General features: G+C 44.6%; 1 protein-coding gene across 1 annotated transcript in view; it reads right to left on the bottom strand.

Moving 5' to 3' along the window:
* Nucleotides 1-20,685, bottom strand: part of FSD2 (fibronectin type III and SPRY domain containing 2) — a 37,665-nt gene extending 16,980 nt beyond the window's left edge. The window contains exons 1-5 of the mRNA XM_052659592.1: nt 20,567-20,685; nt 4,272-4,977; nt 4,034-4,129; nt 2,170-2,400; nt 959-981 (exon numbers count right to left, since the gene is read on the bottom strand). Coding sequence (XP_052515552.1) covers nt 959-981; nt 2,170-2,400; nt 4,034-4,129; nt 4,272-4,907 — 986 coding nt within the window. The 5' untranslated portion in view covers nt 4,908-4,977; nt 20,567-20,685. The remainder of the gene's footprint in view (nt 1-958; nt 982-2,169; nt 2,401-4,033; nt 4,130-4,271; nt 4,978-20,566) is intronic.
* Nucleotides 20,686-25,669: the final 4,984 nt, after the last annotated feature.

Consider the following 25,669-nt stretch of genomic DNA (forward strand, 5'->3'; position numbering starts at 1 on the left):
TGTGGCTGGTTTGCACCTTTGAGAAGGGGTAGGGTCATATCAGAGGGTTGGGGGGCTAGGGGATGTGGGCCAAAAAGCCCCAGATCCACACCTTCTGGAAGATCCTTAGATGCTGACCTGGGAGCTCCCACCTCCACACCACCCCAGGACCCAGAGACACACAGCCTCTCCACACAGTCAAGTACCCTCAAGTCGAGGAGCATGAACTCGGGCTCTGGGTCTCCTGCACCTGCTCCCGGCTGTCACAGGGTTTGTAAGGAGCAGAGGCAGAATTTGAAACCATGTCTGTCTTTTGCCAAAACTTATGCTCTTAACCCTGACATTATTAAACTTCACTGTTTGTATTGCTTTACAGACATTGTCTGATTTTATTCCCACAAAGCTATCCCTGTTTGTCAGTAAGGAAGGTGAGTCCTAGACTGGTTGGACTTGCCCAAGGTCATGGGGGTATCAGGATTTAAATTCCTATCTGACTCCATAATGTGCATGCTTTCTGCAGCATACAGTCTGGGTCCTGGCTTAGCTGGGGGACGCTGGGGACACTCTGACTTTTTTGCTTTTTGACCACGTGGCATGTGGGATCATAGTTCCCAAAACAGGGCTCGACCCACGTCCCCTGTGGTGGAAGTGCAGAGTCTTAATCACTGGACCACCGGGGAAGTCCCACTCTCTGGATCTCTGTTCCTCCTGGTGAAAGGAGGGGCTCAGGGAAACCCCACCCCTGCTTGAAGGCTGAGTCTCACCATATGCTCCCTTCCAGCTCTGAGATTCTAAGATTTGGTACCAGAGGGTCCTTGTGGGCCCACACTGTCATTCCAAAGCCAGTGCTATTTACTCTTAGGGGCAGACACAAAAGCTGAACCTGGGAGCATATAACCAAGGGGAACTGATACCTAGTCAGGTATCTAGAGGTAAAAGGAACTGAAAAAGAAAATACATGTCAGAATAAAAGTATTACCTGTCAGCCATAGCCACAGCATCCTAAAAAGGAGGAGAAAGAGAAAAAAATATTAAACTGATTTTGGAAATAAATTTCTTTTTCAAACTATATAATAATATAAATGTATCTTAAAACTTGGAAGTTAGTAGAAGAGAAAAATCAGCCACGTCCACACCCTAAACAAAAACGACTCTTACGACGCCTATGCAGTTTCTTCCCATTAACATGACGTGAGCACTTTCCAGGTGACAAACGGTCTTGGGGATCATCAATTTGAAAGACTTCGTCTCGGTTCATCGAATGGGAACTCCATCATTTACTTTATTGTTGCACATTTTGGCTGTTTCTAATTTCTCACTACTATAAATAACAGAGAAGACATATATCTCACTTTCTCCACATTCTAGATTATGTCTGTGAGCTACAGTGATACTGTGGACAAATTGGTTCAAATGGTCTGAGTGTTGAGGGCTCTGACGGTGGCTGCCAACCTCCTGTCCAGCTTCCATCACGCACCCCGCCCTCACCCCAGGCATGGCAGGAGGGAGGGGCTGTGGGGCTTGGAGGACCACTATGGGCATGGCCAATGGAAAGGGCATATTTGGCAACTAGGAAGCTCTGGAGGCTAGGGGCCCCTCCCTCACATCCTGGATCCCATGTCTGCCCCATATTCCTGTGGGACGCTAAAGAAAGGAGACCCCAGCTCTGGCTGAGATTGAAATTCCCAGTCTGGCTGCATGGGGACTTGGAGTCAGATTGAGGAGGCTTTTAAGGACTTTTTTTGCATGTCTGAGCTTATGAATTAAGATGTCTAGCGGCGGCAGTTGTAACTGAGAAACAGGAGGTACCTTTCTAGCCTGGACATCTTTCTCCCCTGACCTCTGAGAGATCATCTGAGATGGCCAGAGAAGTCTCAGAGTCCTGTTTTTGCCCCACTCCACGGTGAGAGCACCTATCTCTGGGTAACCAGGACAGAGGAACACAGACTCTGGCGTTAGCTGAGCAGTGGTAGTGGGGAGGGTCAGCTGTGTGCGAGCCTGCTTGGCTACCCAGTGAAGCTGGGCAGTGAGATGGGGGATGTGTTGTCATGGTTACACATCCAGTGGAACCAGATGAATGCGGACCATGAAAGTCAGTTCCAACCCCTTCAGGCAGAGAGGGGACAACCTAACCTACTCTGGCCATGACTGTCATTCCAGTTCATTATTTCATTTCACTTCATTACTGACCTTTATGAAATCAACCTTCTCTTCATGACACATCTCCTCTATTGTTTCCATCAGTTCTTTGCAGGTGTCAAGATTTTCTCCACAGCTGACCAGTTGTCCATATAAAGCTTCCAGTTTCTCTTTTTTTTTCTCCCCTAGAGCTTGTATTTTTTCTTCATATTTTTGAGCAAGTGTTTCCAAGATCTCATTGTAATGAGACTCAAAGTTTTGTTCCTGTCTTCCAAAATTCTCCTGCAAGATATAGTCGATCTCAGCTGTCATTTCAGTGCATTTATGTTGACTGAAGAGTCATTTGGGGTATGAAAATGCATCTACTCAGAGATGTTTTGGTCCCTCCCTGTTAATCTTATTGTCTCTTGCCAGGATGCTGAGGTGGACAAAGGTGGAATTAGGACCAGGAGTCTCCAGCTAGAACCCCAGGGATAATCTTAACAAGAAGTATTGCTTTCTTTGCTGGTGGCATTTTACAATCCTCTTCCCCATACCCCACCCACCTCTGGTGTAGCCACCTCCCATCACCATGACAACCGACTTGGAAGATTATGATGATTATCATTACCATAATGAGTCAGCCTGCCACTGGAACTCTGGACCTTAACGTGAAGACGTCTGCCCTGGAAGAGTCCTACCTAACTTGCTTTCCCTCTTGAGCTCTCAACATCTCATGACATTCACCTCCACTCCTTGATGGTTAAATTATACAAACATCAGGATCACACAGATCCTCATAGCAACCAAGAAAAAGATGCAGGGGGAGGGGAATAACCCAGGTGGGGCCGTCTAATAGATCAGAAAAAGCAGGAAGACCGAGAGATACTGGCTGTGCCAGTATTTAATCCTGGAATACAATGGATGGAAAATATTAATTAAACTTTATCAACTCCTGGTCCCACTTGGACTGGAAACCCTGGAGAGCTCTGCGGGTTCAGGGAGTGTTTACTGAGTACTGACTGTATATGTAAGACTTGCTCAGAATGCTTGAAGAGAGGGAGAAGCGGTAGATGACCCCCACCAGTGCTGAGTGTAAAGGAAGAGGCCAGGGTCCTTACAGAGGGTGGAGACACTGCGAACTGAGCGCAGCGGGCAGCACGGAGTGCAGGGCACTTTTTCCTGGCTGCTGTACACTTACCCTCCTATCACCCACCACCCAGTGCTTGGATGTGGAAGGGCTGGTCCCTTCCCTGTGTCTTCCATAGGAGATTAGTGCAACAGCTCCCCTCCCTTTTAAGACTGGGGGTGGGGAGGAAAGTCTAGCTTCATGGGAAAGGAGCCCAGGGCTTAGTTCATTCACACAAGATGCTCCCACTGATGCAATCTGAGCTGCATTAAGAGGTAGAGCATCCACATGAAGGGAGGGGACACAGGAAGTCCTCTGGTCCCATTCGTGGGCTACCTCATCCCGATGGCTAGGTTGTGTGCTGGCGTCCAGCAGTAGATGATACACCTACGAGGCACACCCAGGGAACTGTGACATGTTTGGTGACAGGCACAGAAACTTACTGGTGGTGTGAGAAACAGGTAACATCTAAGGAAAAGAACACATCAGTGACAGGATGGGTGTCTTGCAATGTCTTTTTGGCTGGCCCATGAAAGAGTCCTAACTTATAGTGTGAGTGGAGACGTAAAGATACTGAAGACCCAGCCCATGAGGGCTAAGAGTTCGGTAGGGAATGCTGCCAGGTAGTTGGTTCCACAGGTTTATGCCCCTGTGCTATGGGAAGGTAGACAGAGGGGTGAGGGAACAGGAGCTGCATCAGCATCATACATTCCAAGAAACAGCTTCCCTAATTCATACCAGACACAGCTGCTGACTCAACCACTCATGGCTGCCTGTATCTGACGGAGTCATTGAGCGTGCTCTTACCTCCACCGTGATGAAAACCTCTTCTAAGTGACTTGCAAAGTTTTCCATCGCAATAATTTGCTTTTCCAACTTGTACATATTTTTGTGAATTTCATCCTGTCAAATAGAGGATCCCAAGAAGACATTAACACTATGTTTTTTCTCTCTCGTAGAAGGCATTTTAGATTCATTCCCCGCCTACATACTTGAGATACAAATACAGTCTCAACAGAAAGAAGACCTAAGCAGGCCTACTTACCTTGGCGCTCTCCAGGGCTTTACTGAGCGGAGTCACCTCATGCTGCCTGTGTTCATCCTGATCCTTCTCTGACGCTCTTATTGGAGTTTTGCAAGTGACACAGAAGATGTCAGCCGCTTCTTCCTCGTCCTCCTCCTCTGGGATGACATAGCACTCGTACTCCTCGCTGGCACGGCCGTGGCTGTACCTATAGGCTTCCCGCAAGTCCTGGCACTGGCCTGCTGAGCCCCACCCCATGAAGCCCAGGTCCTCACCCTGAGCCGTCTCACCAGTAAGTCTCCAGTCTCTCTGCTCACTCCCCATCATCATATAAGAAGGATATTCTGAAACCTCTATTCTGGGTGTGTTTTCCTCAATAAACTCATCCCCTAATTCGTGATCATCTTCAAGTCCATAGAGATGGACAAGTTCATCCACTCCCTCTCCAAGGTCTCTGGGGGCTTTCCCTTTCACACCCCCTCTCATGGGCTCATGGGTCATTTCGGCTTGGACATCTTCTCTTCTCATCTGAGTACTCTCTTCTGGGAAGATCTGCAGTCTGTCTTCAGAGTCATACAGATCCACGTGATAGAAGCGGAAATCCTTAGAAGCAGCAGACCTGCCCAGCCCCGGTGCCTCTCCAGCTCCCTCCTCCATCGCAGCTCCAGGCAGCACCTCTGCACAAGGAGGACTCTTCCTGGACAGTCCTTAGTGGCTCTCCTGGGTCCTAGAACACAAAACCCCATTTGAGAAGGTCGCTGCAGTAGGTGGTTATTTCACTGGGCTCAACTCATCGCATTAAGAAAATAATTTCATCTGAGCAGCTCAGTTGTAGTTTCACTTTAAACAATCTGTAAGGAAAGGTTTGCTTTCTGCAGGAGGATGGACTTCCTGAAGCTCCAATACTCTGGCCACCTGATGCCAAGAGCTGACTCATTGGAAGAGACTCTGATGCTGGGAAAGATTGAGGGCAGGAGGAGAAGGGGGCGACAGAGAATGAGATGGTTGGATGGTGTCACTGACTCAATGGACACGAGTTTGAGCAAACTCTGAAGAATAATGAAGGACAGGGAAGCCTGGTGCGCTACAGTCCATGGGGGTTGCAAAGAGTCAGACATGACTGAGCAACTATACAATGACAACAAAGCTTAAAAGAGACAGGAGAAATTATGAACAAAAATTTTGGCATTTCCTACATTGGCACTGGTAGAATGCCAGTGCAGGAGACATGGGTTCAATACCTGATCCTGGAGGATCCCACATGCTGTGCAGCAACTGAGCCTGTGCACCAAAACTACAGAAGCCCGTGTGCACTAGAGCCCATGATCCGAGAAGCCACCGCAGTGAGAAGCCCGTGCGTCACAACTAGAGAGTAGCCCCTACTCGCTGCAACTAGAGAAAGCCTGCACAGCAATGAAGAAACAGCACAGCCAAAAACAAACAAATAAATAATTAATAATAAAAAAACACAGACTATCTGAGCAGCTCAGTTGCAGTTTCACTTTAAACAATCTGTAAAGAAAGGTTTGCTTTCTACAGGACTATGGGCTTCCAAAGCTTAAAAGAGACAGGAGAAATTATGAAAAAAAACAAACAAACCATAAATTGATTTGATTAACAAATGATCTCTATACATTTAAAAACCTAAAAATCCCAAAAGACAAAATAATAGGAAGTGTTTCAGGGAATTATTATTAAATAAGTTATGTAAATTAATTGAAAAGGAAAATCTCAGTAGTAAGGAATATTCACAAAATAATTTCCTTTGCATATCATGTTACCTATACAAAACCATTTGGAAAATAGTTCATCCTTATGAGTAACAGGGCCCTCCCCAATGACTCAGTGGGTAAACAATCCACCTGCAGTGCAAGAGACACAGCAGACGTGGGAGACTTGAGTTTGATCCCTGGGTCGGAATGTCCTCTGGAGGAGGAAAAGGCAACCCACTCCAGTATTCTTGCCTGGAAAATCCCACGGACAGAGGAGCCTGGCGGGCTGCGAAGCGTCAGACATGACTGAGCACATAAACTCATGTATGAATAATAGAGAATAAACATGTAGATGCTGTTTTGCCTTTCGAACCCCAAGACGGGGGAAGGGCCCATGAAATGAATACTCTTACATGTTGTTGGTTAGAATGTATACAGTCCCACTTTTCTGGAGAGTGAATGTGGCAACATGGACCAAGAGCCTTAGAGATGTTCCCGCCACTCAGGGACTTCCCTGGTGGCCCAGCGGTTAAGACTCTGTGCTTCTAGTGAGGGCGGTGCAGGTCTGATCCTTGGTGGAGGAACTAAGATCCCACATGCTGCGCAGACAAAAATAACAAAACGTTCACACTTTCTAACCTAATTGACTTTTTCTAGGATCCTAAAGAAAAAGTCTCAAATATAGCAGAAAACATTATTTCTATACAAAAATGTCCACCACAAAATTTTTTTATAATAGCTGAAAAATAAAAACTGTAAAGCCCTAATGATTAGGAGAATCATAAAAAAAAACTAGAATATGTACACCCTGTAAAATATAATGTAGCCTTTAAAATGTTAGGGAGAGCAAATGATACCTTGGGGAAAGACTTATAATATGATACTAAGTAAAATAAACAGGGTACTCACTATATATAGACTATGAGGTCTACTATTTTAATGGAGGTGCATAAAATCTAGAAATAAATAACAGCAGCAAATATAATATCAGTAGTAGCTACTGCATGTTGAGCACTTACTGTGTATTTTCTCCTGTGCTAGGCAATAAATTAATTTTTTTTTAGCCATATGGCATGTGAGATCTTAGCTCACAGACTAGGGACTGAACCTGTGCTCCCTGCAGTGGAAGTGCAAAGTCTGAACCACTGGACCACCAGGGAAGTCTCTGTGCTAGGAAAATTTACATACATTTTTCTGTGTGGTAGCCACTACTATTATCCCCATTTTACAGACTGGGAAACAATTGGCTCCCAGAGGGTATCTTGTGCAAGGAAGGTCACATGGCTATAAGTTGTTGAACTGGGATTTGAATCTGAGTGTGTGTAGTGGCCATGAGACTGAGCCTCACAGACATCCAATTATAGGGGCCATAACCAGGGGTTTCAGCTACACTCTGAAAGTCACTGTAACATTCGCACGGAGGACACACTTCCTGTTGGCATCTTCCATCCGATGACAAAGCGTAGCAGGGACACTAAGGCAGATCCATTTCTGATTGACACAAAACCACCCTGGTGGCAAATCTTGGCTGCAGGACTTCTTGACAGCCATGCCAGACCTTTCCTAGAGTGTGTGGTGGGCTAGGACGATTCTTCAAACCTTCCTTCCTTCTATCCATATCTGACACCAGTCTTTCCTATCTTTCTCCCCTTTATAATCTCACACAATAAGACAGCATGAGATTATAGTTTTTAATTATAGTCCCCTAGAGTTCCAAAAAATAGCAAGAAGAGATAAGAAAGCCTTCTTCAGCGATCAATGCAAAGAAATAGAGGAAAAGAACAGAATGGAAAAGACTAGAGATCTCTTCAAGAAAATTAGAGATACCAAGGGAATATCTCATGTAAAGATGGGCTCGATAAAGGACAGAAATGGTATGGACCTAACAGAAGCAGAAGATATTAAGAAGAGATGGCAAGAATACACAGAAGAACTGTACAAAAAAGATCTTCACAACCCGGATAATCACGATGGTGTGATCACTCACCTAGAGCCAGACATCCTGGAATGTGAAGTCAAGTGGGCCATAGGAAGCATCACTACAAACAAAACTAGTGGAGGTGATGGAATTCCAGTGGAGCTATTTCAAATCTTCAAAGATGATGCTGTGAAAGTGCTGCACTCAATATGCCAGCAAATTTGGAAAACTTAGCAGTGGCCACAGGACTGAAGAAGGTCAGTTTTCATTCCAATCCCAAAGAAAGGCAATGCCAAAGAATGCTCACACTACTGCACAATTGCACTCATCTCACACACTAGTAAAGTAATGCTCAAAATTCTCCAAGCCAGGTTTCAGCAATACGTGAACCGTGAACTTCCTGATGTGCAAGCTGGTTTTAGAAAAGGCAGAGGAACCAGAGATCAAATTGCCAACATCCTCTGGATCATGGAAAAAGCAAGAGAGTTCCAGAAAAACATCTATTTCTGCTTTATTGACCATCCCAAAGCCTTTGAGTGTGTGGATCACAATAAACTGTGGAAGATTCTGAGAGAGATGGGAATACCAGACCACCTGACCTGTCTCTTGAGAAATCTGTATGCACATCAGGAAGCAACAATTAGAACTGGACATGGAACAACAGACTGGTTCCAAATAGGAAAAGGAGTACGTCAAGGCTGTATATGGTCACCCTGCTTATTTAACTTACATGCAGAGTACATCATGAGAAACGCTGGACTGGAAGAAACACAAGCTGAAATCAAGATTGCCGGGAGAAATATCAATAACCTCAGATATGCAGATGATACCACCCTGATGGCAGAAAGTGAAGAGGAACTAAAAAGCCTCTTGATGAAAGTGAAAGAGGAGAGTGAAAAAGTTGGCTTAAAGCTCAATATTCACAAAACGAAGATCATGGCATCCAGTCCTATCACTTCATGGGAAATAGATGGGGAAACAGTGGAAACAGTGTCAGACTTTATTTTGGGGGGCTCCAAAATCACTGCAGATGGTGATTGCAGCCATGAAATTAAAAGACGCTTACTCCTTGAAAGAAAAGCTATGAGCAACCTAGATAGCATATTCAAAAGCAGAGACATTACTTTGCCAACTAAGGTCCATCTAGTCAAGGCTATGGTTTTTCCAGTAGTCATGTATGGATGTGGGAGTTGGACTGTGAAGAAGGCTGAGCACTGAAGAGTTGATGCTTTTGAACTGTGGTGTTGGAGAAGACTCTTGAGAGTCCCTTGGACTGCAAGGAGATCCAACCAGTCCATTTTCAAGGAGATCAGCCCTGGGATTTCTTTGGAAGGAATGATGCTGAAGCTGAAGCTCTGGTACTTTGGCCACCTCATGGGAAGAGTTGACTCATTGGAAAAGAGTCTGATGCTGGGAGGGATTGGGGGCAGGAGAAGGGGACGACCAAGGATGAGATGGCTGGATGGCATCACTGACTCGATCGACGTGAGTCTGAGTGAACTCCGCGAGTTGGTGATGGACAGGGAGGCCTGGCGTGCTGCGATTCATGGGGTCGCACAGAGTCCGACATGACTGAGCGACTGGACTGAACTGAACTGAAAAAAACATAGTCCCCTATGTTTTATTTATATTTATCTAGTCCCCTAGATTATAGTCCCCTAATAAAACAGTGTGTATCTAACTTCTAATTTGGTGCCTGCTTCTTGGAAAGCCTTGTTAACACAGTCTGTTGGACTATAAAGTCCCTGCTTGCTTCTTGGCAGAGAACTGCCATTATATTACTTTTTGGTAATACTTTAGTGTTCTTTGCTCAGTAGTGTCCAGCTCTTCGTGACCCCACAGGAGCCCACCAGGCTCCTCTGTCCATGGGATTCTCAAGGCCAAAATACTGGAGTGGGTTGCCATTTCCTTCTCCAGGGGAATGAACGTGAGTCTCCTGCATTGTAGGCAGATTCTTCACCATCTGAGTCACCAGGGAAGCCCCTTGCTTTAACTGATGCATAGTTTACATGAACAGAGGAGCCTGGCAGGCTACAGTCCATGGGGTCACAAGAGTTGGACATGACTTAGTGACTAAACAACAGCCCACTTGCCTAAAGGCTATACTTCAGTGGTTTTTAGCATAGTCACAAAAATGAGCAATGATCTCCACAATTAATTTTAGACCATTTTCATCACCTCAAAAAGAAACTCTGGGGACATCCCTGGTGGTCCAGTGGTTAAGACTCTGAGCTCCCAATGCAGCAGGCCCAGGTTTGATCCCTGGCCAGGAAACTAGATCCCACATGTGCATGGTTTACACACTACAACGAAGATCAGTGATCTCGTGTGCTACAACTAAGACTTGGCACGGCAAAATAAATAAAATAAATATTAAGAAACTCTGCCCTCATTAGCTATCATGACTCACATCCCCTCATTTCCACTAGCCCTAAGCAACCACAAATTTATTTTCTATCTCTACAGATGCTCCTATTTGGACATTTGATATAGATGGAATTGTATGGTATGTGGTCTTTGGTGACGAGCCTCTTTCTTAGCATAGTTTTCAAGGTTCATCCAGGTTGTAGCATATGTCAACATTTCATTTCTTGATAGAGCTGAATAATATCCTATTGTATGGATATATCATACTTTGTTTATCTAGTCATCCGTTGATTTGCACCACTTCCCATTTCATTTGGGTTGATTCCACTTTCTGGCCATACTAAATAATGTTACTAAAATATGTACAAGTTTTTGTGTGCATATATGTTTCATCTCCCTTAGGTAGATGCCAAGGAGTGGGATTTCTGGATAAAATAGTAACTCTCTGTTTAACTTTTGGAGGAATACCAGACGGTTTTCCGAAGTGGCTGTATTATTGTACATCTCTACCAGCACTGTATGAAGGCTCTGATTTCTCCACATCCCTGTCAACACTTGTTACTGTCAAATTTTTTTTTTATCATAGCATGAAGGCAGGTGAGCAAAGAAGAGTAGGAAGCACTGTACAGGCATAAAGTCCACTGCACTCCAGGATCTAATGCCTGATGATCTGAGGTGGAGCTGATGTAATAATAAAAGAAATGAAGTGCACAGTAAATACTATGCCCTTGAATCATCCTGAAACCATCCCCTGATCCCAGTTCATGGGAAAATTGTCTTCCATGAAACCACCCCTGGTGCCAAAAAGGTTGGGAACTGCTGTGGGAAGAATGACTGAGAGTGGTCATCAGGCCTCACGAGAGACCCTCAGCTAGAATCTTGCAGTTGAGCTGCTTTCAGATTCCTGGCCCTCAGGAACCATGCAAGACAATGAACATTTGTCTACTGTTAGAAGCCAGGAAATTTTGGCAAAAAATTATCATGCAGCAATAGACAACTACTATACTGTTTCAGCCTAAAATAAGATTTTTCCCCCTTGTTAAACTTCTCTCTCTCCTCTATTTTATTTTTTCTTTCACATTTGGGCTTCTCTAAAGGGTTGCAGTTGTGCTTCCCAGGTGGCTCAGTAGTACAGAATCTGCCTGCCAAAGCAGGAGACACAGGAGATGTGGGCTTGATCCCTGGGTCAGGAAGATCCCTGGAGAAGGAAATGGCAACCCACTCCAGTATTCTTGCCTGGAGAATCCCAGGGACAGAGCAGCTTGGTGGGCTACAGTCCATGGGGTTTCTAAGAGTTGGATGCAATCAAGCTACTGAGCACCAAAGGGTAGCAGTTAAACTGTTGATCTTCAGACTACAGCATTTGTACACTAAGACTTTCCAAGGGGGACATGGACATGGATAGTTTTAAGAGTACCAGTTTCCAGATGTGCAACAATAATATTTAATCTTTCCCAGAGCTGCTCAGCCTGGCAATGAGCCAGCAGTCGAGGCTTCCTGCACGTGATCTTTTCACAATAGCCCTTCATCTTTTTATTGGAATTGTAGAGCTATAACTCTCACTCATCCTGAATATTACATTCCACTGTGAGATTTCATTGCTTTGGAATTAAAAAAACCCCAGTGGGCTAAATGAAAGGGTGTCGAAAGAGTGAATGACATTTATTGAATGGATAAGAAATTTTTTTGTAAGTTGAGTGGTTTCCAATTCTTTGCTTTCAACAAAACTGAAGGAAGATCTAATCAAGTGTCATCTCATACATGGTCTAAAATGATTTTTCATGATATATTACTACGTAGTTTTTCGCATACACTTCGGGAAGAGTTCAGAGAATTGAGTGACATTGCTATAATAAGACAGCTTCATTTCCCATCTACTTCTGTAGGTGAACAAGTTTGCTTGGTGCTTACAACTACAAAATGAAAAATAGAAAGACAACTGGCACTAATTTCTGTTGCATTCTAGAATATGTCATCTTCATCGATGGATGCACAAATTAACTTTAAAAGAAGTCCCATCCACTTTATTAAGAAATGCATTTCCATTTTACTTTTTTCTTTTGTTCAATAATTATTTGCCAAAATGTGCAATGTGTTATGTCATACTGCTTGTGTGAATGTGCTCAGATGCTCAGTTGTGTCCAACTGTTTGTGACCCCATGAACTGTAGCCTGCAAGGCTCCTCTGTCCATGGGATTCCCCAGGCAAGAATACTGCACTGGGGTGTCATTTCCTTCTCCAGGGGATCTTCCCAGGGATCAAACCCCATCTCTTATGTGTCTTGCACTGGCAGGCAGACCCTTTACCACTAGGGCCACCTGGGAAGCCCTGTGATTAAAAATTGTATTGATAAATTTAATCCAGAAGGAAAAAATATTATTTTATTCTTAAATTTTTTTATTTTTTTTGGGGGGGGGGCAGTCCTCTCCTATCCTTCTCACTGCCCTTAGCCTTTCCCCATGGCTCACAAGACAGAACTCAGAGTGCATGGGGGCAGGTGGCAGGAGAAGCCTGGTGGGCTGTCTTGGGAGTGAGGATGGAGGTCTGGGTCAACTGGGCAAAGTGTTGTCTCTGAGCAGCCTTGGCTGCATGGGCAATTCTTTTTCCCAAGGGTATCGGGAGAAGAGCTAAGTGATCCTTGGGCTCTGCGGGCAGACTGAGAAACGAGGATGAACCTAAAGGCTGATAGCAGGAATATCCAGGGCAGGGATTGGGACCCCGAGGATCAGTTCAGGACCTCATAGACACTAAGGCCAGAGAGTGGAGAGGCTGAAGAATGTGGGTTCTCTGGACAGCTGCTGAGCCAACTGGGCCTCTAGCTATCTCCTAGCATGGTCTACAGAGATGGTTGCAGGCGTGTGGCTTGAGAGACAGGGTCAATGCCCCACCACACATAAAACTAGAAAGAAGAGGAAAATGAGAGGTGACAACTTTGACCACCTGATGCAGAGCCAACTCATTGGAAAAGACCCATGGAAAAGACTGAGGGCAGGAGGAGAAGGGGGTGACAGAGGATGAGATGGCTGGATGGCATCACCAACTAGATGGACGTGAGTTTGAGCAAGCTTGGGGAGATAGTGAAGGACAGGGGAACCTGGCGTGCTGCAGTCCATGGGGGTGCAAAGAGCTGGACACGACTTAGTGACTGAACAACATGTGAGGGTGTCAAGTCTGAGGTGCTGGGGCCTTTTCCGGAAGGTGGCTCCTCCTCTGGGCTCTGCCTGCACTTGGGGAGAGATGAAGGGCAGACAAGGGCTTCGAGTCGTTTTCAGACCAGGGGATATGGAAGCTGTGAGTGTGGCCAAGATCACCTGGAGCACATGGACAGTGAGCAGAACCAGACGGAAGCCTGGGGACTGCCAGCACACGGGGAGCAGCTGAGGGAGGGAGTCAGCAGAGATTCCGGCGGGCGGTGGCCTGAGGTGGCCACAGCCGAGCCGGGGAGGAGGAAGGGTGAGTAGGGGCAAACAACACAGAGCAGTCAAGGGAGCACAGGGCAGCGTCCCTGGCTTTCACAGTCAGGCTGTCAGAAAATGTGGCATTTAAACGGCAGTCAGGACTTTCTTGGCATTAGTGGTCAGGACCCTGTGCTTCCACTGCAGGGCGTGCAGGTTTGATCCCCGGTCAGGGAACTAAGATCCCACATGGCATGGCTCCAAAAGAGTAATAATAAAAAATAAAATAATACTGTTTTCCTTCTGGATTAATTTATCAATACAATTTTTAATCACCGGGCTTCCCAGGTGGCCCTAGTGGTAAAGGATATACCTGCCAGCATAGGAATCCGCAGATTCAATCCCTGGGTCAGGAAGATCCCTTGGAGAAGGAAATGGCACCCCACTCCAGTATTTTTGCCTGAGAAATCTCATGGACAGAGGAGCCTGGTGGGCTACAGTCTGGGTGCATGCTTAGTCATGTTGGACTTTTCACGACCCCATGGACTGTGTAGCTGTCTAGGCTCCCCTGTCCATCGGATTCTCCAGGCGACAATACTGGAAGTACGGTGCCATTTCTTCCTCCAGGAGATCCTCCTGACTCAGGGATTGAACCCACATCTCCTGAATTGGCAGGTGGATTCTTTACCACTGAGCCACCTGGGAAGCCCCTCTTTATCTGGAGCGTTGCACCAAATGTCGCTCTCCCAGTCATCATGGTCACAACCCTGCTGGGAAGCCCCTCACACACCCCTCCATGGTGTCACCCTGGTTTTTGCTGATGGCAAGACAAAAATCCAAGAACCAAGTGTCCCTCTCTGACCATGGTGGGGACAGTGGGGATGTGACCACACGGACGCAGCCCTGCTGAGCTCCCGTGGGTCTTGTCTCTTCCTTCCTTCATTCTGATGTGCCCATAGGATGCTATTTCTCCATCTCCTCCATCAGTACCACACAGAGAGGCCACTTCCAGCAGCTATTAGGGGACAAACATGCTGCTATCCTGACCACCCCCATACCATGCAGGCAACTGGTTTCTAAGCTGTGGATCCCCATCAGGAAATTTAACTCCTGAAACTCCAGGACAGGGCACATAGCACTTGGGGGCCACAAAAGCTTCAGTCCCATCCTCTAGTGCTGCCAAACTCTTCATTAGGAAAAGAATGGTAAACATTGCTTCAGTCATGTCTGCTGAGGCTGAGTACAATGACTACGCAGGACTGATGCCAAAGATAGTGGCTCCACAGTGTGCTGGTCCACCACTAGGTCTAATGACACCTGGCCACTTCCTGGGAGGAGGAAGGGATGAATGAAGGTCACTCCCAGAGGCAGCATCACCAAGCAAGAGGCTCTGGGACTAGTGAAGACGGTGAGAGCCTGGATGTTCTTTGGGGTTGCTGGTAAGAAACTTGCTCACTACTAGACCCTGGCTGGATGGTCCTGGAATGTCCTCATCAACACAGCCTGTTGTACGGATGCATCACAGGAAGCAGGACACATCTCATGACAAATCTGTATCCCAACAGAAACAAAAGCCAGGGACACACACACACAACAGACCCAAAGGATTGCTAATTCTTCCTGGGTAACATGTTCATTACCAGGGACTGCTTTAGCCAGGGTCTCCTTTGAAATGTCCCCAAAGTCAAACAGTGAGGGGCTTTCCTGGTAGCTCAACGGTAAAGAATCCACCTGCCAATGCAGGAGACAAGAGTTCGATCCCTGGGTCAGAAGGACCTCCTGGAGAAGGGAATGGCAACCAACTATAGTATTCTTGCCTGGGAAATCCCATGGACAGAGAAGCCTACAGTCCATGGGGTCGCAAACAGCTGAACATGACTTAGCGACTAAACAACAAGGCCAACAGGGTCGTACAACTATGGAAGCACCACTTTGCCTTCTCCCTGGATTATGATCCATCCTAGGTCCCCATATTCATTATTTGGTCAACAAAGCAATCAGAGCCTGCTGTCCGAAGGGGCTCTAAGTACTACCTTCACTCTATGTGTGTCTGTGTAAGTAAGCAAAATTATTTCATTGTGCAAAGGGATAGACTCTTCAATAAGCAGTGCTGGGGAAACTGGATGCTGCTGCTGCTGCTGCTAAGTCGCTTCAGTCGTGTCCGACTCTGTGCAACCCCATAGACGGCAGCCCACCAGGCTCCCCCATCCCTGGAATTCTCCAGGCAAGAACACTGGAGTGGGTTGCCATTTCCTTCTCCAATGCATGAAAGTGAAAAGTGAAAGAAGTCGCTCAGTCTTGTCCGACTCTTAGCGACCCCATGGACTGCAGCCTACCAGGCTCCTCCATCCATGGGATTTTCCAGGCAAGAGTACTGGAGTGGGTTGCCATTGCCTTCTCCAGGGGAAACTGGATAATCACATGTAAAAGAATGAAACTTGACCCCTATCTTATGCCACTCATCAAAATAAACTCAAAATGGATTAAAGACTCAAATGTAAGAACTAAAACCACAGAAGCCCTAGAAGAACACATAGGGGGAAACTTCCACGTATACACCAAAAGCACAAGCAACAAAAGCAAAAATAAACAAGTGGGATTACATCAAACTAAAAAGCTTTTGCACAGCAAAAGAAACAATCAATAAAATGAAAAGGCAACCTATGGAATGGGAGAAAATATTTGGAAGCTATCTATATGATAAGGAGTTAATTTCTAAAACATAGAAGGAAATCATACAACCCAACAGCAAAAACCACTCTAATAATCTGATTTAAAATTGGGCAGAGGACTTAAATAGATTTTCACCTTACATCTTAGCATGGCTATTATAAAAAAGACAAGAGATAAGTGAGGCAGTGATCAAGACCATTCACGAGAAAAAGAAATGCAAAAAGGCAAAATGGTTGTCTGAGGAAGTCTTCCAAATAGCTGGGAAAAGAAGAGAAGCTAAAGGCAAAGGAGAAAAGGAAAGATATACCCATCTGAATGCAGAGTTCCAAAGAATAGCAAGGAGAGATAAGAAAGCCTTCCTCAGTGATCAATGTAAAGAAATAGAGGAAAACAATAGAATGGGAAAGACTAGAGATCTCTTCAAGAAAATTAGAGATACCAAGGGAACATTTCATGCAAAGATGGGCGCAATAAAGTACAGAAACGGTATGGACCTAACAGAAGCAGAAGATATTAAAAGGGGTGGTAAGAATACACAGAAGAACTGTACAAAAAAGATATTCATGACCCAGATAACCATGATGGTGTGATCACTCATCTAGAGCCAGACATCTTGGAATGTGAAGTCAAGTGGGCCATAGGAAGCATCACTATGAACAAAGCTAGTGGAGGTGATGGAATTTCAGTGGAGCTATTTCAAATCCTAAAAGATGATGCTATGAAAGTGCTGCACTCAATATGCCAGCAAATTTGGAGAACTCATCAGTGGCCACAGGACTGGAAAAGGTCAGTTTTCATTCCAATCCCAAAGAAAGGCAATGCCAAAGAATGTTCAATCAAACTACCACACAACTTCACTCATCTCACATGCTAGCAAAGTAAAGCTAAAATTTCTCCAAATGAGGCTCCAACAGTATGTGAACTGAGAACTTCCAGATTTCAAGTTGGATTTAGAAAAGGCAGAGGAACCAGAGATCAAATTGCCACTGTCTGTTGGATCATCTAAAAAGAAGAGTTCCAGAAAAACATCTACTTCTGCCTTATTGACTATGCCAAAGTCTTTGACCATGTGGATCACAACAAACTGTGGGAAATTCTGAAAGAGATGGGAATACCAGACCACCTTACCTGCCTCCTGAGAAATCTGTATGCAGGTCAAGAAGCAACAGTTAGAAACAGACATGGAACAACAGACTGTTTTCAAATCATGAAAGAAGTATGTCAAGGCTGTGTATTGTCACCCTGCTTATTTAACTTATATGCAGAGTACATCATGAGAAATGCTGGGCTGCATGAAGCACAAGCTGGAATCAAGATTGCCAGGAGAAATATCAATAACCTCAGATATGCAGATGACACCACCCTTATGGCAGAAAGCGAAGAAGAACTAAAGAGCCTCTTGATGAAAGTGAAAGAGGAGAGTAAAAATGTTGGCTTAAAGCTCAACATTCAGAAAACTAAGATCATGGCATCTGGTCCCATCATTTCATGGCAAGTGGGGAAACAATGGAAACGGTGACAGACTTTACTTTTTGGGGCTCCAGAATCACTGCAGATGGTGATTGCAGCCATGAAATTAAAAGGTGCTTGCTTCTTGGAAGAAAAGCTATGACCAATCTAGACAGCATATTAAAAAGCAGAAACATTACATTGCCGACAAAGATCCATCTAGTCAAAGTTATGGTTTTTCCAGTAGTCATGTATGGATGTGAGAGTTGGACCATAAAGAAAGTTGAGTGCCAAAGATTGATGCTTTTGAGCTGTGGTGCTGGAGAAGACTCTTGACAGTCCCTTGGGCTGCAAGGAGATCAAACCAGTCAATCCTAAGGAAATCAGTCCTGAATATTTACTGGAAGGACTGAAGCTGAAACTCCAATACTTTGGCCACCTGATGCGAAGAACTGACTCATTGGAAAAGACCCTGATGCTGGGAAAGATTGAAGGCGGGAGGAGAAGGGGACGACAGAGGATGAGACGGTTGGATGGCATCACCGACTCGATGGCCATGGGTTTGAGTGAGCTTTGGGAGCTGGTGATGGACAGGCAGACACCACCGAGTGAGTGAACTGAACTGAAGTGTGGATAAGGATGTGGAAAATGGGGAATTCTTGTCCACTGTTGGTCTGAGTGTAGTGTAGCCACTATGAAAAACAGTATGGAGGCTCCTCAAAAAATTAAAAATAAAACTATCATACAATCCAGCAATCCCATTTTCGTGTATGGATCCGAAGGAAATGAAGTCATAATCTTGAAGAGATATCTGCACTATGTTCATTGTAGCTTTATTCACAATAGTCAAGACATGTCCATCAATGGATGAATGTGTAAAGAAACACACACCCACACAATGGAAAATTACGCAGCCATTAAAGGGAAAGAATTTCAGTCAGTTCAACTGAGGTGGATGAACCTAAAGTCTCTTATACAGAGTGAAGTAGGTCAGAAGGACAAATACCATATATTAACACATATATATGGAATCTAGAAAAATGGTACTGATGAAACTATTTGCAGGGCAGGAATAGAGATGAAGACGTAGAGAATGGACTTGTGAACATGGGGGGAAGAAGAGCATGGGATGAATCTGGAGATTAGCACTGACATATATACACTACTGTGTGTAAAATAGATAACTCATGGGAAGCTGCTGTATAACATAAGGAGCTCAGCTTGGTGCTCTGTGAGGACCGAGAAGGGTGGGACGGGAATGGGTGGGAGGGAGGCTCAGGAGAAAAGGGATATATATATATATATACACACATATATACAAAGCAAATCTCCAATTAAAAAAATTTTTTTTAAAGAATCAAATAAATAAATAAAAGTATTATATGGGAAATACAGCAACGATTAAAAAAAGAAGAAGGAGGAGTTCTTGCACACCAGCTTTCGTCGTTTGAATGAACCAGCACAAGCTGGTTTGGGAGCTTGGCAGCAAAAGAAGTATTGTGACACACCCCACAGTTGCATTCACCTTTCCCCTTAATATCTAGACTCTTTCCACTTCTTAACAAATATTCAGAGCTGGGGGAGAGAGGAATATTAACACTAAATTGTCATTTGGTAAGTGTAAAACCAAGGCTCAGAGAAATACAGCGATAAATCATAATTTATAAAAAATGTATTAGGGATTTCTGTGGTGGTCCAGTGGCTAAGACTCTGAACTCCCAATGCAGGGGGCCCAGGTTAGATCCCTTGCTGGGGCACTAAATCCCACGTGCCACAGCTAAGACCTGCCACAGCCAAATAAATAAATTAATTAAATAAATGTTAAAAAAATACATTAGTTGAGTAGCTTCCACTCTATGCAATTGATCTGCTGTTAAAAAAAAAAGAGACTTTTGCCTAAGTTTTACATAGGAAGTGTGTTCCTGCACTTTAATTAGAAAAATTCCTAATAAAAACAAGTCTTTTAACCTTTTATGGGTCATGGATATCCCTGAGAATTCACTGAAAGCTGTGAATTCTTTCCCCAAGAGTAGCCGATAAGGGCACAGATATAATTTTGTGTACAGTTTGAAAAGCTCACCCATGTATCTCCTGGCAATTTCTGAGTCAAGGCTAAAGAAACTTGCTTTAAAGTGTTAGCTGTACAGTTGTTTTTTTTTTTTTATTCTGGCAGTGTGGCATGTGGGATCTTAGTTCCCCAAGCAGGGATTCAACCTGTGTCCCCTGCACCCCTCCCTACATTGGGAGCACGGAGTCTTAACCACTGGACCACCAGGAAGTGCCCAGCGGTACAGTTTTGTAAGATGGTTTAAATCTGCACAGCCTACACCTGAAAACTTTCTAAGGGAGGAGGGGGATGCATAACAAGTAAAAAAGTGATTATGATGCTGTTTTTCAGTATTTGAATCAAAGCTTAAAATTATGGTTTGGCAGCATACACATGCAGATTAAAATAAAAGGTATTTATCAACCTTATACCATAGCCAAATGTTATCAACATTCAAGGTTCCAAACTGTTCTGACAAGTGGACCCCTGCACTAAAAATACCCTAAGGACACCCTGCAAGAACCACTAGCTTCTCTCTGTCTGCATCTGAGGCTTTCACACTCTGTACTGAGGCCACATTCTTGAATCCTTGCTGTAAGAAGGCACAGGAAACGTTCACATTGTTTACTGCAATGTATACACATCTGCAATTTAAGATGACATCTTTTCCCACCTGAAGGACAACATTGTGGCACTAAGTTACTGGGTTTCTAGTAAACATTTTGCATTAGAAGAATGACTACACAAAAACTTGCCTGCTAATTTAAGGATCCATAAAGTCTTCTTTTAACTTGGAGGCTGTGGTAACTGCTAGAAACTGCATTCACGTTCAGCAGGCTTTCCCTCCTGGTGACCTCTGCGTGCCCAGCAAGCCGCCCCTGCCCGTTTTAGCCACAGTTCTACAAGTGGTGAAGGTGATGGTAACACGAGCTGGCTCCGGCTGCAAATAGCAACAGGCCTGCCATGAGTGAAAGCCCAAATATAGACCTGCCCGCTGCTGACTGCTCAAGTGTCACCAGCAGAAGTTACATGCTGTCCCCTGAATTACTTCCATTACCGTGGGGACTGGAGTCTGGGGCCTCCACGGAGGGGATTAAGATGTCTAGTTATGCCTAGAGGGTGGAGGGCTGTCACAGCAAAGGCAGGAGGCTGGCTGCAGGCCACAAAGAGGAGGAGGACTTCGGGGAGCCCCCAGGTATCCACCTGGCCTGAGGGGCTTTATCCAGAGTCTTTTCAACAAGCGCAACTCCGAAGGTAATCAAACACAACTTACTTTTTTTCTCCCACAATTCCTTGAACATTTACTCATGTATTCTCCTCTCAGGATAAAAATCCAGCACACCAGGGACTTCCTGCTCCCTCTTAGGTAACACAGTCCTAGGGTTATTTGAAGGCATAGTCTCCATTCAGTAACGGAAGGTACAGTCCAATATGTTAATTAAAAAGTCAGACTTAGTTTGGACTTTTCAGGTGGCATTAGCGGAAAAGAACCTGCCTGCCAATGCAGATGCAGGAGATGTAAGAGTCGTGAGTTCAGTCCCTGGGTTGGGAAGATCCCCTGGAGGAAGGAATGGCAACCCGCTGAAGTATTCTTGCCTGGAAAATCCCATGGACAGAGGAGCCTGGTGGGCTACAGTCCACAGGGTTGCAAAGAGTAGGACATGACTAAGGTGACTTAGCACCTAGCACAACACACAGAATTAGTTTGCTGCTGCTGCTAAGTCGCTTCAGTCGTGTCCAACTCTGTGCAACCCCATAGATGGCAGCCCACCAGACTCCCCCGTCCCTGGGATTCTCCAGGCAAGAACACTGGAGTGGGTTGCCATTTCCTTCTCCAATGCATGAAAGTGAAAAGTGAAAGTGAAGTCGCTCAGTCATGTCCTACTCTTAGCGACCCCATGGACTGCAGCCCACCAGGCTCCTCTGTCCATGGGATTTTCCAGGCAAGAGTGCTGGAGTGGGGTGCCACTGCCTTCTCTGAAAATTAGTTTGGCCAGCATCAAAATCTCCTCCGTTCCCCAGCTGAGGCCTCTGCAGCTAGAAATCTGCCTTTTCTCCCTGCACCTCCTCCCAAAGCTGCTGGTTTGTTCGCCAGGGACAGGAGGCGATAACGTGCTAAGGCAGCGCCTATCTGAGCTAATGCCACCGAGGGTGGGTGGTAGCTTCTGCTTCTCTGGGGCAGACACTCAGATCTCTCTGAGCTTTTCTACATCTCTGGGGTTCCCCATGATGCTCTCCCCTGGAGTTCCCACCGCCAGGCTGAGAACCCCTCTTTTTCAAGGGATCCCTTGTACTCCTTCTCCAGGCTTTGGGGGACCACCTCTAAGATTCCTCAGATGAGGTCTCCTCACCCATGCAGCTGGTTCTCTCAGGCAGGATCCAGGCGCCTCCTTGCTGGCTCTGTGGTCCAGCTGGCCCACATCTGGATCTTGGGATGCAGGCTCCATCCTTGGTCCTGGCAAACTCTGGGATGCAGACGCTTCCAACACAGCCACTCCACCAGCTCAGCCACCAGAGCAGCCAGTCCTCTCTCCTCTGGCCACCATTGGCCCACCTGCAGGAAATACAGCAAACTCTCTGAAGGGTCCTGTTTTTGAAGACCCCTCACGGGGCTTAGGGGTAGAGGGTAGGATTTCCAATACTGCCCCTGCCCCTTCCAGTCCAACCACAGCTCTCTCCAGAAAAATTGCTCCACTAGTCTCCCTCCGAGACGCCCTCTCTTCTTCACTCTGATCCCTTTTTATTTTTTTCCACTGGTGCAGGGTTCTGGACCATTTCCTTTAAAAGTCTGCATGTGGTGATTTGATCTTAGAATTTGACATCTATTGCTTTTTGAAATCTTAATCAAAATTTTATTTTAAAAAACATTGTTACTGCCAAGTATCTATATAACAAAAATATTGGAAGCAAATAAAACATCAAAAGCAAAAAATCTGAAAGAATAAATTATGCAAAGATACATTATGTACAAGAAGGTTCACCACAGCGTTATCTCTCTTGGCAGAAAATTGAAGTTAATCTATTTCTACCAAAATAGAATCATCAATAATGTCAACTCAGTATTGGCAAGTATTAAAATAATGATGTAGATACCTATTTTATAAATGTGGAAAATGCCCACAATATATTTGTAGAAACAGTAGAAAGACTATGCAAAATATTAGGGACAGGGGTGTACCTATGGCTGATTCTTATTGATGTATGACAGAAAACCACAAAATGCTGTAAAGCAATTATCCTTCAATTAAAAAAAAAATTAAAAAAGAGTATGCAAAATATTATTACAGTATAAAACCACCTGATGCAAAGAACTAACTTCTTGGAAAAGACTCTGATGCTGGGAAAGATTGAAGGCAGGAGGAGAAGGGGATGACAGAGGATAAGATGGTTGGACAGCATTACCGACTCGATGACAAGCTCCGGGATTTGGTGATGGACAGGGAAGCCTGGTGTGCTGCAGTACATGGGTTCGCAAAGAGGTAGACATGACTGAGTGACTGAACTGAACTGAACTGAATAAATATATATATATACACACAAAGTAAAAGCAAGGTTTACATCTTCTGAGTTATATTACTTTTATCTTTTTATCTCTGATGTGTCCATTTTATAATAATTATATTTACCATGTGCTACTTTAAAAAAGTCTTTATTTCTTGTTTTAAATAGTATATAGTGTTTGACTTAGAAAAAAGCAAATACTACAAAAGAACCAAAAAATAAAGTGAATGTATACCAGTCATACATACTGGAAACAATTATTAGGTTTGGTGTATACTTATCCATATTTTTTCTAAGAATATATACATTTATTCCCCTCACATGAAATAAAAATTATAGAAAGCCTAATTTCGTTTTGAAAAAGCAAATAATTTAGAAAGACTAATAGAAATGATAAAATAATATACAAAATAGAGTTAAAAGACATTCTATAAAGACTATACAGGGGCTTCCCTGGTGGCTCAGTGGTCAAGAATTCGCCTGCCAATGCAGGAGACATAGGTTCAGTCCCTGATCTGGGAAGATCACACTTGCCACAGAGCCACTAAACCCATGCACCAAAACTACTGAGCTTGTGCTACAGAGCCTGGGAGCCGCAACTACTGAGCCCATGTGATACAACTCCTGAAGGCTGCACGCCCTAGAGCCAGTCCTCTGCAACAGGAGAAGCCGCCACAGTGAAAAACCAGGGTGCTGCAACTAGAGAGTAGCCCCTGCTCATTGCATCTAGAGAAAAAGTCCGTTCAGCAATTAAGACTCAGCACTGCCAACAAGTAAATTAATTATTAAAAATATATATACAAAAAGATATTAAACAGACTAGTTCAGTTCAGTCATTCAGTCATGTCCAACTCTTTGTGACCCCATGGAATGCAGCATACAATGCTTCCCTGTCCATCACCACTTCTGGAGCTTACTCAAACTCATGTCCATTGAATCGGTGATACCATTCAACCACCTCATCCTCTGTTGTCCCCTTCTCCTGCCTTCAATCTTTCCCAGCATCAGGGTCTTTTCAAATGAGTCAGCTCTTTGCATGACGGGGCCAAAGTATTGGAATTTCAGCTTCAGTATCAGTCCTTCCAAAGAATAGTTAGGACTGATTCCCTTTACGATTGACTGGTTGGATTTCCTTGCTGTCTAAGGGACTCTCAAGAGTCTTCTCCAACAGCACAGTTCAAATGTATCAATCTTCGGCACTCAGCCTTCTTTATGATCCCACTCTCACATCCATACATGACTACTGGAAAAACCATAGCTTTGACTAGATAGACTTTTGTTGGCAAAGTAATGTCTCTGCTTTTTAATATGCTGTCTAGGTTGATCATAGCTTTTTGTCTGAGGAGCAAACACCTTTTAATTTCATGGCTGCAATCACCATCTGCAGTGATTTTGGAGCCCCCCCAAAATAAAGTCTGTCATTGTTTCCATGGTTTCCCCATCTATTTGCCATGAAATGATGGGACCAGATGCCATGATCTTCATTTTCTGAATGCTGAGTTTTAAGCCAACGTTTTCACTCCCCTCTTTCACTTTCATCAAGAGGCTCTTTAGTTTTTCTTCGCTTTCTGCCATAAGGGTGATATCATCTGCATATCTGAGGTTATTGATATTTCTCCTGGCAATCTTGATTCTGGCTTGTGCTTCATCCAGACCAGCATCTCGCATGATGTACTCTGCATATAAGTTAAATAAGCAGGGTGACAATACACAGCTTTGATGTACTCCTTTGGCCACCTGATGTGAAGAACTGACTCATTGGAAAAGACCCTGATGCTGGGAAAGATTGAAGGCAAGAGGAGAAGGGGACGACGGAGGATGAGATGGTTGGATGGCATCACTGACTCAATGGACATGAGTTTGAGTAAACTCGGGAGTTGGTGATGGACAGGTAGGCCTGGCATGCTGCAGTCCATGGAGTCGCAAAGAGTTGGACACAACTGAGCAACTGAACTGACTGACTGAGATGTTTTTCTGGAACTCTCTTGCTTTTTCTATGATCCAATGGACACTGGCAATTTGATCTGTGGTTCCTCTGCCTTTTCTAAATTCAGCTTGAACATCTGCAATTTCACAATTCTCGTACTGTTGAAGTCTGGCTTGGAGAATTTTGAGCATTACTTTACTAGCGTGTGAGATGAGTGCAATTGTGCGGTAGCTTGAACATTCTTTGGCATTGCCTTTCTTTGGGACTGGAATGAAAACTGACCTTTTCCAGTCCTGTGCCACTGCTGAGTTTTCCAAATTTGCTGGCATATTGAGTGCAGCACTTTCACAGCATCATCTTTGAAGATTTGAAATAGCTCCACTGGAATTCCATCACCTCCACTAGCTTTGTTCGTAATGATGCTTTCTAA

Source organism: Budorcas taxicolor, chromosome 21 (genome assembly GCF_023091745.1).
Source record: "Budorcas taxicolor isolate Tak-1 chromosome 21, Takin1.1, whole genome shotgun sequence".
Classification (NCBI taxonomy): Eukaryota; Metazoa; Chordata; class Mammalia; order Artiodactyla; family Bovidae; genus Budorcas; species Budorcas taxicolor.